General features: G+C 37.4%; 1 protein-coding gene across 1 annotated transcript in view; it reads right to left on the bottom strand.

Annotated features, from left to right (window-relative positions):
• epha8 (eph receptor A8) overlaps positions 1-14,593 on the bottom strand; it is a 259,838-nt gene that overhangs the window by 170,803 nt on the left and 74,442 nt on the right. The window contains exon 2 of the mRNA XM_088616796.1: positions 1,353-1,417. Within this exon, the coding sequence (XP_088472922.1) occupies positions 1,353-1,417 (65 nt within the window). The remainder of the gene's footprint in view (positions 1-1,352; positions 1,418-14,593) is intronic.

The following is a 14,593-nucleotide window of genomic DNA, read 5'->3' as shown; positions in this document are numbered from 1 at the left end:
CCAAAGCCAATTAACCTACTGGCATATTTGTGCACTGTGAGAGGAAACTGGAACCCCTGGCAGAAACCTACGCTAACACAGAGAGAACATACATACTCCATGAAGATAGCACTCCAGGGAACCAGCACTGTGAGGCAGCAATGCTAAACATTGTACCACTGTGTCACCCCTGTTTTTAACATATATTTCTAAATTATAGTCAGGAAGGACTACTTGCTCAGCTGAGATCTTGCTACAGTCAAAACAATCATAGTTTATAAGATTTGTCTTAGTAATCATATATACTGTAACAAGATACAAATCTATTATCAAAAATTGTTTATAGACCAAATAAATGTACATGCATTAAAAAATATGATTGGGCACCATTTCACGTTTTTCCTTCATACTGTATATCTGATACATTAATTTTCCAGAAAGAATGTCCGCTAAAATACTTCATACAGTGTCAGAACAATAATACTTGTAAAAACCTGAAAAAAGGCAAGACTGAATGCACTTCCTTTAGGCTTTGTGCTTTAGTTTAATAATTTGTTAACATGCAAAATTTATAATTTTGCATGACTAAGCAGCAATCGTTTTCCCTGCTCAATATCCAGAAAAAAGATTTTTATAGTAAAAGGTCAATGTCAAAGGCATGGTGCTTCATTATTGATAGGACATAAAATTCTCCAATACTACGCCTTTCACATTACTACCAGAACAATGATCAATTCATTATTTGATTTTAAGATGTCAAATGATCGAAGTAGTTATTATTCCCCCCATTGGTAACACAGGAGCTACCCAACACATCATAATGAGCAAAGCACTTTGCATGCTTTTGAAAATTCATTTCAGAAGGGGGTGAAAAGGCAACCAGAAGGGAATGATTTGGAAAAATGGAGGTACAATGTTTTTTATTCAGAATCCCACAAAGTTCTCTCTTAATAGTCTAAAAACACAATGTGATCATATAGTTCTGGACATGATTTAAGTATGTTCTATAATTGAATGTTTTAGTAAAGGCTTACATTTTTAGTTTCTTTTCTGATTATTTTTCTTTCTGCTTAATCATTGGAATGCACCTTTTAACACGTATTGTGATCGCAACCTTAAAATAAAGTTCATGCTATTCTCTTCATATGTATAATTGGTTTTCTGGCTGCACAAAACAAACTTATCACCAAGTATGTATGTTCTGAAGTCATACTTATACAAGTTAAAATCAATTAATCTATCAAAGTTTTTTCTAAATCAGATGTTGAGAGCATGCTGACCAAGAACTCTGGAAAAAAGAAAAACTGTTCTCCACAGGCAAAAACAATGAATAAATGTATACCCAATTGGACAAACACAGAGGGAGAGCTTACCCCATGTGAAGGATATGTCAGCCAACCCCAGTCTCCTGAGACTGAAGATGTGTCAAGGAGATTCACTGCAATAAAAAAAGGCATTTGTGAGCTACAGCAGTCTTACATATTCTGAAATATTCTTTATTATAAATATACAGTATTTAGCCATTTATGTGAAAGCATCAGTGGTAAAGTAGATAGGGAAAATAATTACGACTATTAGATACCTCGGTCCACCAGACCTGTTCAAAGCTACATCACCAAACAGTTTGAAGTCATCTCTCATTCTCAGGGCAGTCTAAAACATGACTTAAAGAAAACTTGTCTCTTTTAAGAGTACAGCAGTTGCCATCCCAGAGAGTGTTTCATCCAGGTCTTTCACTACTACCACACTTATGCCAGCAGGGAAGAGATCCAGGGTGGTTAAACATTCCTTCTGCAATATGTACAATCATTATCCCAGTCTTTTTCACATTACAGACCAAAAACACCAGACCTAAGTCTTGGGCTGAGGGATTAAACAGTTCTCGCAGGCTGTTATGTCTGTGCTCACTTACAGAGCTTTAAACTTAGAAAATCTTTAAAATCCTAACACAAACAGAACCTAATGTTCATCAATAAGAATTTGATGGAGCACCTCACAAAAAAAAGTCATCAAATAATTTAAAGGTAAGTCAATGATATGCATGTTTCCTAAGAAGAGCCAAATTATTTCAAATATTTATCTGTATTATCTCTATTTCAGTTTATGGAAGTGGATCTACCCTGTGCAGTTTGTTTTCCACACTATAGTTCAAATGACAGATGTTTGGTGTGTAATGGATTTGTAATTTGGATGTACACAATTGCTTTGTCATCTTATCTAAAAAATGCCTGGGCACTATGCGAAAGTAAAAGCTTTGTACTTTGGCTATATGAAGCTAATAAATCATTAATGCTGAATCTTTGAGGTCTGTAGCCACCCAACCTGTAACCACATGCAATTCCTTAGTAGCTATTAGATATTTACAGTGAGTATTCTGTTCAATCTTTTACAGAACCAGCAATCAGATATCTGGTTTTATGAAAAATATCATAAAGGAAAAGGGCAACACGTTTCTTATAAAACACCTCATGCAAGGCTAAATCACTCCCTTATTAGATGCTAAACAAATATAATGGAATCTTTTTGCTCTACACTAAAAAAACATAGCAATAAATCCAAGAGGTTTTTGTGGCCTACTGGATATAAAAACAAAAATAAATCTTCCCAATACTATGAGGCAGTCTTGTTCCAAAGTCCTAAGATTGGGCCCATCCATACAGTACTTAAATTACCTGTAAGTGTTCTATAGTCTGCAAAGGATGAAGCCTCGTTCTTTTATCTACTATACCTCCACGCTACCCTAAATAGTGTGTGGAGTCGAATTTATCTGCATTTAGGCAATGACTTTTTCTAGTCATTATAGGTGCCTTATATAAAATAAAAAAATAAATAAAGTAAAAGACAGTTAAGAAGCTCCTGTGAGCACGGCCAGCATTCCAAACAGCAATTTCATAAGTGTCACATTTTGTATATTTAATTATAAATTATACAACACCAAGTAGTTAATTTGTTTCAGTATAATACTTTCAGACACCTGGAAGACATGTTAGAACTAAAATTTGGTTCTGACCCTTGTTCTCATAAACCAATTTGTATCAATCAGCCTTCTTATGAGCATCTACAGTGAGCAGTTTGTACCGTATCTCCTCAAAGACTACGTACTTGTACTTTTCCCTCTAGACCATGAATTCTAAATCAATGCCACAGAGCAGTAGAAAGTGCTTTAACCTGGACATGACCTTGGTTTAACTTATGAAAGAATACAGATTCATTGATAAATTCCACCTTGGGTTTTTACAGTATGGCCTAACTAAATTCCTTGCTTAATTCATTTGGTGAGTGATTGCTCACATCACCTGATATTCTATGTACAGTAGTATGGATTTTGGAGAATAATGGGTGCCACATATCAAACAGGTGGGTGTTACACTTCAGTGGTGGATTAAGTGGGTCCTCTCCTGTGTTTAAAGTTCTTTAGGATCCATTGGGGGTTTCGGTAGGTTTCTTTAATGCAAGTAATTGTTGTACAGTAACCCTAGCATTTAATGGAAATACCCTTACAGTAACACATTTCAACATCACCAAGATGCACAGCTACAAAGGTGGGTGTCATTTGATTGTCACATTTGCCAATGTTAGAACACAGTTATACAGAAGAAATCAAAAGGATTGCTTCATTTTCTACAGGTGACCAGTGTTCGTGTTTGTCAGTGTACTGTACTGTACATACAGACCCTGTATTTAACTTTCTCCATATTTTATTACTTGTAGCATACCCTATAAATTATTACACTTTTTTGTTTACAATTCTATATTATAAGTTATCTGTAATGCTGTCCAATCCTGCATTTAAACAGAAAAGGCTATTGAAGTATTCATGATTATACTGCAAATATATTGGGATTGACCAGACAAACATGAAATAAGCAACACAGGGTTTTCAAGCAAAGAAACACAAAACCAAAAAAGTAACCAAAGCATCCCACCTTTTTGGTGAAGAATTTCCATATTGCAAGCTACAGTATAGGACAGCTGATCAATAGTTACAACACAAAAAAGCAGTCTTTTCTATCCAATATCAGTAGCAGAAATCAAACAAATCCAATGTGTTTCCTGTTTTCCAGAATAATTATTATTATATTATCAAGAATGAAGTTGTTTTCACTGCATTTCTATAAAATCTTTATCCAAGTAAGCTAAGTACTCTTTGTTGTTGTAAGTAAAACTTTAATGCATGTTAAGGTGCCAGTCCTTCAAAAAGAAAAATACATCTTTGGAGGATGATCACCCTCCAAATCCTGGTTACCCTACTAATCCTGTTTGAGGGCCCCAGTGAACAAATGATTCATACATTTAGAGGAGTGCTTGGATGATACGTAAAAGGGTGGTTCTGAATGAAACATCCAATGTACAGAAGGATATGAATTCATTAAATTACAGCTGTGCAATTAAGCTAATTGTTTTGACAATACAGTAAGTAGTGATTGTCATACAGTATTTATCCATTATCTAATCCATGTATCCAGTATAGGGTGTGCGGGGAGCCAGAGCCTAACCTGACAAGTAACAGGTGCAAGTATACACCCGGTCCATCTCACAGCACACAAACACAAACATACACTCACACCAGGGACAATTTTTACAGAAGCCACTTAACCTACCAGTATGTCTTTGTACTGTCGGAGGAAACCTGAGCTCCTGGAGGAAACCCAAATAACACAGATATAACATACAAACTCTATGCAGGTGGCACTTCAGGAATCAAACCTGGCCACTGCATCATTGTGCTGCCCTGCGATTTGTCACATGTGTATGCTAAATATATAGCAATATCTAGAAAAGTATACATTTTGTGATGCCGCTAGGGGAGCTGCACTGAATAGGAGGTACTTTATGAAGAGAGTCATAGATTTCTCCAAGAGTTTTGACCATATTCAGATGGCAGAACAGAGATACAGTAATGTGACCTAGAACGTCACAAAGACATCAGAAAGGTTACAAGTTATGGGTGTGCTCCCACTTTCAGGCCTATAAAATGATCCCAGTGATGACAGCAAGAGTGTGGTTCATTGCTTATTGAAGTCAAGCTGCACACAATCTACAGTGCCCTCCAGAATTAATGGCACCCTTGGTAAAGATAAGCAAAAAAAATGTATATGAAAAAATGTCTTTGTTGTTTATCAGCTTGATCTTACACTCAAAATATGAGAGAAATCTAACCTTTCAGTGAGGTTAAATTATTCAAAGAGCACTGAGTTTTATAATGCTGGATGAGGTGGGAGAACACATATAAAGGGACCTGAGAATATTTCTCCATACAGAATCTCTCCAGATCCTTCAGAATCCTTGGTCTTCGCTTGTGGACTCTTTTCTTCTGCTTTACCCACAGATATTCAATTGAGTTTAGGTCAGGGGACTGGGATAGCCACTGCAAAAGCTTGATTCTGTGACTAGTGAACCATTTCTATGTAGATTTGGAGGTATGCTTTGGATCATTGTCCTGCTGGAAGATCTAAGCACGACCCAGTCTTAGCCACCTGGCAGAGACTGGCAGCCAGGTTTTGATCTAAAATCTCCTGGTATTTGATGAAGTCCATGATGCCATGTATCCTATCAAGATTCCTAGGGCCTTTGGAAGAAAAACAGCACCACAACATCACAGATCCACCACCATACTTCACAGTTGGGATTAGATTCTTTTCTGCTTAACCTTGACTCTTTTTATTTTAAACCCACCTCTGGTGCATGTTGGTAAAAAGCTCTATTTCTGTCTCATCTGACCATAGAACCCGGTTCCAATCAAAGTTCTAGTGATGTTTAGCGAACTCCAGGCGTTTACATTTGTGGTTTGACGACAGCAGAGGCTTTCTTCTGGCAAGCCTTTCAAATAGTTTGTTGGCATGGAGGTGGCGTCTAATTGTAGTTTTGGAGACTTGGTGACACCAGGGTGCAACCCACTCCTGCAATTGTCCAACTGTGATCCTTGGAGAAAGTTTTGCCTCTCGGACCATCTTCCTCACTGTGCGTGGGGGCAAAATACACTTGCATCCTCTTCCAGGCAGTTTAATCACAGCTCCAGCTGTTTGAAACTTCTTAATTGTTGCCCTTATAGTGGAGATGGGTATTTTCAGTTGTGAAGCTATTTTTAATAGCCATTGGCTTATTTATGAAGGTCAACAACCTACAGTATTGTCTGAGTTCCTAAAGACTCAGGTGTGCTTTAAAAAGGTAAAATATAAATGGGAATATATATCAATTAGATTTTGTTCATAGGAATTTCTACAGGTGCCAATAATTGTGTCACCTGTGTTTTTGAGAAAAATGTTTATATTTTTTTATAAGGATTTTTTTTCTTTGAATAATTAAACCTCACTGAAAGGTTAGATTTCTGTCATATTTTCAGTGTAAGAACAATTACATTTTTTCATAGGCTTTTTTGCTCCTCTTTACCAAGGGTGTCAATAATTCTGGAGGGCACTGTATGTCTGTACGTATATGGTCAGTACATGTTTGGGACATAAAGAGAGCAGATCAGAAGAAAAATGACTTTGTATTGAACTAAACTACAGCGAAGCACTAGAAGCCCAAAACTGAAGGGCAAAGTACTAACAAAGTAAGAGAATCACCAATATCACTCTGTAAAAGAGACTGAAAGAGGACAGTAGAAGCAGAAAGATAAAACAGGTTTAACAAGTGCCCATAGTTTTTTTTCCTTTCTTTTTCCTTTCCTTTGGCGTTCAGGGCAGAAAATACAGTATGAACGTAAATGAAGAAAAGGAATAAAAGGATAATTCAATACTGAGGCCATTTTCTTTTGTTTAGAAGGCAATCTGGAATTGTTTGGAGAAAGAAAATGTATTTTTGAACCTTAAGAAGAAATGTACCTGTATATATATATTATTTTTGATCCAATTAAATTATTGTTCTACTGTGTTGATGAAAATAATTTATTTTTGATCTAAGGACTATTTTTCTGTCCCAGTCAGAGTGCACTAGATCATTCTCTTCCAGTTATTTCTTTTTATAGAAAAATAAAACTCTTTTTTTTCTTATAATTATAATTTGTCGAATGTGTGCTCTTATCTCAAGTCTCACCTATTTTTGCCCTGAGAGGTGACCGCACACCCCTATGACATTACAATATATTTGCTGTATAAGAAAGCCATTCACATCATAGGAGAGCAGCAGACTGAGACATGGGGCAGGACCTCTTGTCACCTGATTAAATGGGGAAGACAACTGGTCAGGTAACAGTCAATAACCAGGAATCAGAGGCTTCCAGTGGCTATCAATCTCTGTCCTGTAGGAAGAGGCAGAGCTTGTGATAAGCACTGCACTGAAGTGAGAAGGGAAGCAACTAACTGATTGATGAGCCCAATCAGTAGAAAGAAAGTGCAAAGAAAAGGAAAGTTTATTTTGCTTATCTACCTGGTTATTGATAGAGAAGATCTACAGAGGGGGTATAGGTGGATCTCAGACAAAGAAAAGGTTGTACTTAGCTTTTTTTTCTCTCCCTGTATAAATGAAAAGATAGTTTTATCTTATGGCTGTGTTTGTGTCTGTTTTCCTGAATCCCACCTGTTAAAAGATAACCACTATCACATCACACCCCTGTTGCTCTCATTATGTATATTATAAGTATTAGTGCCATCTAATCCTGGAAATATATTCCAAAATGGTTGGATTATGGTGAATAGAAGACTAATTCACATATTTGATCACTATTAAAAGGCTTGGAATTTCTTGACTGGAAGATTAATAAGTCAATCAGCTTCCAGCAAATAAATATCATTATAAGATATTGCTATTCAAGATTTTTAAACTCTATGTAAAGGTCTACAATTGTGTATAAAGCAGAGTTCTATCTCTTCTATCTACTCTAATCAGTACCTTAAAGCTGAATAAAAACTTGGCAACAAATGTCTTGAACATACCTATCATGACATGTTTTTGAGTGAAATACTTTTTTTGCCTTGTCCTACAAGGCGAGACTGTCTTAGCTTCTTCAAGTATATTAAAAGACAAAAAGGAGAAACCATAACCAAATCTATTATAATAATAATAATAAACTTTATTTTATATAGCGCCTTTAAAGGTGGCTTCTCAAAGCGCTTTACAGGATGACAATAACAATAAATAAGAAGACTACAACAATAAATAAGAAAATTTCACAAGACAGGACACAATTATAATTACAGCAATACAACAATAACAATAGAGGAGACCGTGGAAGATGGTATTAAGAAGAGCAGAGGGGTGAAGAATGGAACCAGTTAAGTAAAGGCTTTTCTGAAAAGGAGGGTTTTGAGTCTGGATTTGAAGGAGTTTAGAGAAGGTGACTCTCTAATATCCTTGGGCAAGGAGTTCCAGAGCTTGGGGGCATAGCAGGAGAAGGCCCTGTCGCCCATACAATGTAGACGGGCTTGGGGGACAGTAAGGAGGGCAGAATTTGAAGAGCGGAGGTTGCGAGGTGGGGAGTAGGGCGATAAAAGTTCAGACAGGTATTGAGGTGCCAAGCCATGTAAAGCCTTGTAGGTGAGCATGAGGATTTTAAAGTCTACGCGGAATTTGACCGGAAGCCAGTGCAAGGACTCCAGGATAGGAGTAATGTGAACACTTGCACTAGATCTGGTCAGGATTCTGGCTGCTGAATTTTGGACATACTGCAGCTTGTTCAGAGTAGATTTAGATACCCCAGGGAGCAGAGCATTGCAGTAGTCAATTCGAGAGAATACAAATATGTTGATCAGCTTTTCAGCCACAGTTAATGATAGCATAGGGCGTAGTCTTGCGATATTTCTAAGGTGAAAAAAAGATGTTTTGACAGTATGCTGTACATGTGGGTCGAATGTTAAGCCAGAATCGAATATAACCCCAAGGTTTTTCAATTTTGATTGGAGCTCAAGTACAGAGCCATCTACAGACAGGGTTACAGGACTGGCTTTACGAATTTGATGGGGGGTACCAATAAGCATGACTTCAGTCTTGTCACAGTTAAGATGAAGGAAGTTTTGAGTCATCCAAATTTTTATGTCAGAGATGCAATTAGATAGAATAGGGACAGCCACATCAGTGTCGGGTTTGGTATGGATGTATATTTGAGTATCGTCAGCGTAAAAATGAAAGCTGAGGCCATGTGATCTTAAAAGCTGACCAAGTGGGAACATGTAAATGCTGAAGAGCAAGGGGCCCAGTATTGAGCCCTGAGGGACACCAGACTTGACAAGACCAATTTCAGACCTGTACCCATTGAGAGAGACAAAGTGACAGCGATCAGTGAGGTAAGACTTAAACCATTTGAGGGCAGTGTCAGAGACTCCAAACACAGTCTCGAGACGAGAAAGCAAGATGTTATGGTCAACAGTGTCAAAGGCAGCACTGAGATCAAGAAGGATGAGTATGGAAAGAGAACCAGAATCAGAAGCTATTAGGAGATCGTTGGTGACTTTGACTAGGGCGGTTTCTGTGCTGTGAAGTTGACGGAAGCCAGATTGGAGGGGTTCGAAAAGGTTGTTGTCTTCTATTGAAGAAGAGCTGTTTTTTTCCTGGTAAGGGTCACAGCATTTGTACATATTCACTCATTATCCAAATGTTTAGTAAATCCCAGTCAGCATAATGGATTATTTTAGTGTGAGGCAATGAGTGATTGGCTTTAGGAACATGGGCCAGACATCTGTTCCTTTCCCTGGCCAGAATAATTTCCAGATCTCAAACAATATTGAAAACTGGTAGAACTGGTAGAATGTGCATTTCAGTTGCACACACCATTAACCTCATCACAAACTTACTTAAGGCAACAGAAGAAGGGAATGGGTTTGGGCTGCAAAATATTTTGAGATTTTGTGAAAAGCATGTCACATTCTGCTCAAGCTGTTCTGGCTGCTCACAGGAACCAAATGCATAACTCAGTAGGGTGCCTAATTTTTTGGCCTGGGATTTTACATTGTCACAAACCTGCCTTATAAGCAACTGCAGAGGAGAAGGAGAGAAATCTTTAAAAGCGACATGTTAGCTAAAAGGAAACAGCTGCATCTGGTTCTTTTTTAACCCTGTCCATTCAAGGACAAGACTGCCCACCTTTGTTGAGATGCAAATGTTACAACCATGCACGTACAGGCATGAGATGAGTACACATAACATAACACACTTTTGCACAATTGCTTTCAGTAAAACCTGTTCTCTAATCAATAACACAGTGAAGGTCTGCCTGTCAGTTAAAGATAAGTCCAGTGTGTGTAACCCACAGCTGTAGGCACAGACAAAAGAGTCACGCAGTGCTTCCATAATAACTTCATTACAGTTTATAGATAGCCACTTTTACCATTTTATTTCTGCCTGATTTCCAATATACTGGATCTCAGGTGTCTCTCAGCACTATTGCCTATATATGGTGTAATGTGTTTTATGACCGATGGGAGCCCTTCGATCTCCCTGCCACTCCACATCCTTGAGGAAAGATGTGTCAGTATTATGCAGAGAGACATTAACCTGACCCAGTTTTTAAGTCCAGGGACAGAAAGGGCTATTTTACATTCGCTACAGCTTGCTGTCTCAAAAATGGGCAAATGAAGATTGCTGGAACCCCTGTAATCAATGTCCAAGAAACTAGACTGACCACACTTCTGCAGTATCTCCCAGAATGTGTCAACTCCATGTCTGGAGAGAGCAACAACAAGGTGTTTTTCATACACCATTACACCTTGCAGTTCCAATAGCATTTAAGTTTTTAAGGGTGCACCAAGGAGAAACCCTATGATATTCAAAACAACAGATGATAGAATTTCACTAACTTGCTGCTGTCTTTTTCTGTCATTCCTTCTATAAAACAGTGGTGTGTTGTGTCTTCTTTTAAGGGAAGGTACAGTACATGACACAAGGAAGATGACAAACGTAGGCACAATCTTTCAATATTGATACAAAGTTAACCAATGAACAATGGTGCTATAAATAAGTAATTATTGTGTTAAATATGTTGATAATGTAGGGAAACAACTCTTCAGTTAAGCTCTATCCAGAGTAACTAACAACTAATAATGAAATTGGATCTGAAGCTAAACACATCCAATATCTCAAAACTAGTTCATTCATGTTTTTGTTTGAGGTGAAAAACAATGTTTTATTTTTAGTTTCTAAAATAAAAATTAATTTAAATGATGTTTAAGAAATAAAGTATATATTTTCACAACATACAGTACTATAGCTCCTATCAGCTTTGAAGTTTTGTTATTTGAATATGCAGGTGACATGTACTGTACATAGTAATGAATTTCAGACTAAACAGAACTGCTTTTGTGATGTAGTGTAACAGCAAGGAAAATGTGTCTTCTTCCGGAGGAAGCAAACACAAACAGCATTCTTGTTCTGTATTTTTCAATTTTCGATACTGTTTGTAAGTTTCTGAAGTCAACAGTAACTGCAACTGAGGCACACAGTGTAATTATTAACACAGGAATCAAACCTCTGTATACTGTATACAGTAAATATGATTACTTTTGAGGTTATAGCTAAAAGTATGGCTACATATACAGGACTGGAATGCTGAAATATATTCAAATTAAACTACATCACGGATATTCTAGCAATGATCCTTTGAGTAATAGGTTTATTCCATGCTGAAAAAAAGAAGAAAGAGAACACAACGTTTCGGCCGTGGAGCCTTCTTCAGGTGTGAGAGAGACAGGGCAGTAGGCAAAGGTAAAGTAGCGGGAGAACAAAGGTTGAGAGGGAGGAGGAGTGAGAGGCGGGAGCAGGGTACAGAAAGAGAGGCCAATCAAGAGGTGATTCTTTGACATGATCCTTTGAGTATACACAGGTTGGACTGAACAGTAAATAGGATGTTTTGCAAACTGCATAGTACACCTTAATATGTCATGCAGTGAATCAATAAAGATAAAGATTAATAGCAAGATACATAATGAGCAACTGCAGTGATTAGGTGCTGGGTTCCAATACAAAATTCTTGACCAGTAAGTCTACAACAGAATAGTGAGAAGAGAGTAGAATAAAAAGTAGATGTGATCGGTCTGATGCAACAGGCTGTGTAGTGCAATGCTGGTGAAAATGTTTCATGGCAAGAAGAACAGACAAAGGTACGCTTTGTAGTTAGTACCATACGTTACACAATTATAATGCCCTCTGCTGTTACAGTTTATATTACATCTTTATTTCCGAAACACAAAGAAATGTAGAGAATGGAAAACACTGACTATCAACAGCTGTAATTTTGCTATTCAATTTACCGCAAAAGTTATTTGAAAAGATTCCTTATTTAAAAAAATGCACTCTTAGTTAGGATCCTTATACAGTGCACTACTAAGGACATCTTAACTGAGAAACACAAATGCACAAACATTCAAACATGACACGGTTACATGACTTTCTAAAGAACACACATCAAATAACAAGATTTAAGATGTCTTGCACTTTCTAAAAAAATGTGTTTTAATTATACAGATTCAAACACTAACCACATTTGTAGTCCTTTGTGCTGTGCTAATATACTCGTGCTGGTAAGGGGCAGTAGGTCAGAATGAGCAACAGATGGCCAGCGATTGGCCCCCTCCCACTCTCTCTGGGTATCATTCCCCACTGCTCTGGAACGATACGGCAGAGCCAATAGAACAAGGTTACAAAGACGTGTCATAGTCGTGCTTTTTGCATTTACCACTTTTCTTATTCTTCTTCTTTGTCCCTCAGAAACACTGTTCCACACAGTGAGTTCTTTCTTAAATGCATTTCAGGCTTCAGGCTTAGGGGAAAGGTTAGGTTTGTTCTTCAAGCAAATATGCAGAATAGATTTGATGGAGTAGCTGCAATTCTCATATCTGTATTAAAGCAACAGACATCTGTGATATGCTAAATACAACCACTACTACCACTAACAGGAATGAGAGTGAGAGTGAGAAAGAATAAGAATACAGTAAGTGAGCAACAAACAGCCTCACCTGAACATAGCGTACAGGGAAGAGATTGTAAACATGAAGGTGTTCAGAGATGTACTGTATGACGAACTCAGACTATTCAGAGCCTTATAAGCCAGTAACAAGGTTTAATTATATTGAACCCTTAACTTTATGGCAACCAGTGTAGAAATTTAAGTGTAGGACTGATGTGCTGCCAGGGTCTGGAACGAGTTACAAATTGAACTGCAGAGCTCTGGAGAAGTTAGGGAACCCATAGAGTTTCAGAAAGCAAGCCTTATGAATGCAGTGCTGAATGAATCAAGCATTCAGCATTGGACGCTGGTAGAAATTGTTTAATACGAGCAATTTTTCTAAGATAAAAAAAGAGGCCTTAATAAAAAAGCCAAAATGAAGACGATCGAATGTGACTCCTAGATTCCTATTAGAGTGTAGCTCCCCAACCTTTCCAGCTAACATTTGCTGCCCACCAGTAAAATTCAGTTTTGTCACTTTTTAACTTCAAGAACTTTGATGTCAACCAGTGCTTGATGTCACATATATACGTAAATACGTGATACATAAAGACAACACAAGGTTTTGCAATACTTGGGGAAATGATCTTATATCAAGTATAAAAAATAGATCTATTTAATGCATTGGAAACCATGCTGACAGAAAATGGTAATGTTTATAGAATAAAAGAAGCGAGAATTAAAGTTTTGTTTTTTTTACCAGACTTTGGTAATAGAGATAATGGGGAGTTAACAAATTAAAGAAAAAATAGGAGTGAGGACTCCTATCACACATGTATATATTCCCCTTCACACAGAAATAACAATATTCTGCTCAGTAAGTTCTTTGCACGCCAAATAACACCCCCATTTTTACGGATCACTCAGTTATAATGGGCTCTAATTTGGTGCAAATTTATTGTAATAGCTGTATTGTGTGCTTAATATGCAGGGAGAGGCTCCATTTTATCTTAATGCAGTGTGAAGTGAGGGACCCATGGAGAAGTGTCCTTCTCCAACAAGATTCAATTGCTGATTGGACTCAGAAGGACCCCACAGCTCTCAATCAGCTCATGAGAACACATACTGTATAGTCAACAGCACCAACACTAATTTGAGTTAATACAAGGCATGAATGATAAACCACTTCATTTATAAAACAATATGTAAATCATTCAGTCTCTTACCCACTGAATGATAAAGCAGGTCTCAGGTAAATCTTTAATCAGATGGGGAAGCAAACTGTTGTCCTAGGAAGATTGCCTTCAATACAGTGGTCTGTGCACAAGAGGTTACCAGTACAAGTGCATCCAAGTACACAGTGTTTTGGTTTTTGAATTTCACTATAAGTCAGTTTGAATAACTTGCAAAAAAAGCAAATAAATAAAACATGTGGATCGAAGCATACCTTACAGATACAACATATAGTACTCACACCTGTTTTTTTGGAATAAAAAAAATTCCAACAGTTCACCCTTTACAAAACAAGATAGAGTTATGGCCACGCTGATGCAGAACCACCAGTTGTGAAGGTGTGTGATTACCATCACTAATACACAGCATCACCTAATAACACCCTACACTACACTACTATGTGTCACCCTACATTACTATGAATACTGTACATAACTTAAGGGTTTGTGAGAGTTGACCATTCTGCCCATCTTGGTTAATTTGGTTGCTGATAGTGACTCCAGAATTTCATTCAAACATTTAATTTGCTAGCTCATGAATTGAGAGTTATTTCCAGACAACCACTAC

Source organism: Lepisosteus platostomus, chromosome 23 (genome assembly GCF_059453375.1).
Source record: "Lepisosteus platostomus isolate fLepPlt1 chromosome 23, fLepPlt1.hap1, whole genome shotgun sequence".
In the NCBI taxonomy this organism is placed as follows: Eukaryota; Metazoa; Chordata; class Actinopteri; order Semionotiformes; family Lepisosteidae; genus Lepisosteus; species Lepisosteus platostomus.
This window is presented reverse-complemented; position numbering and strand designations above follow the sequence as displayed.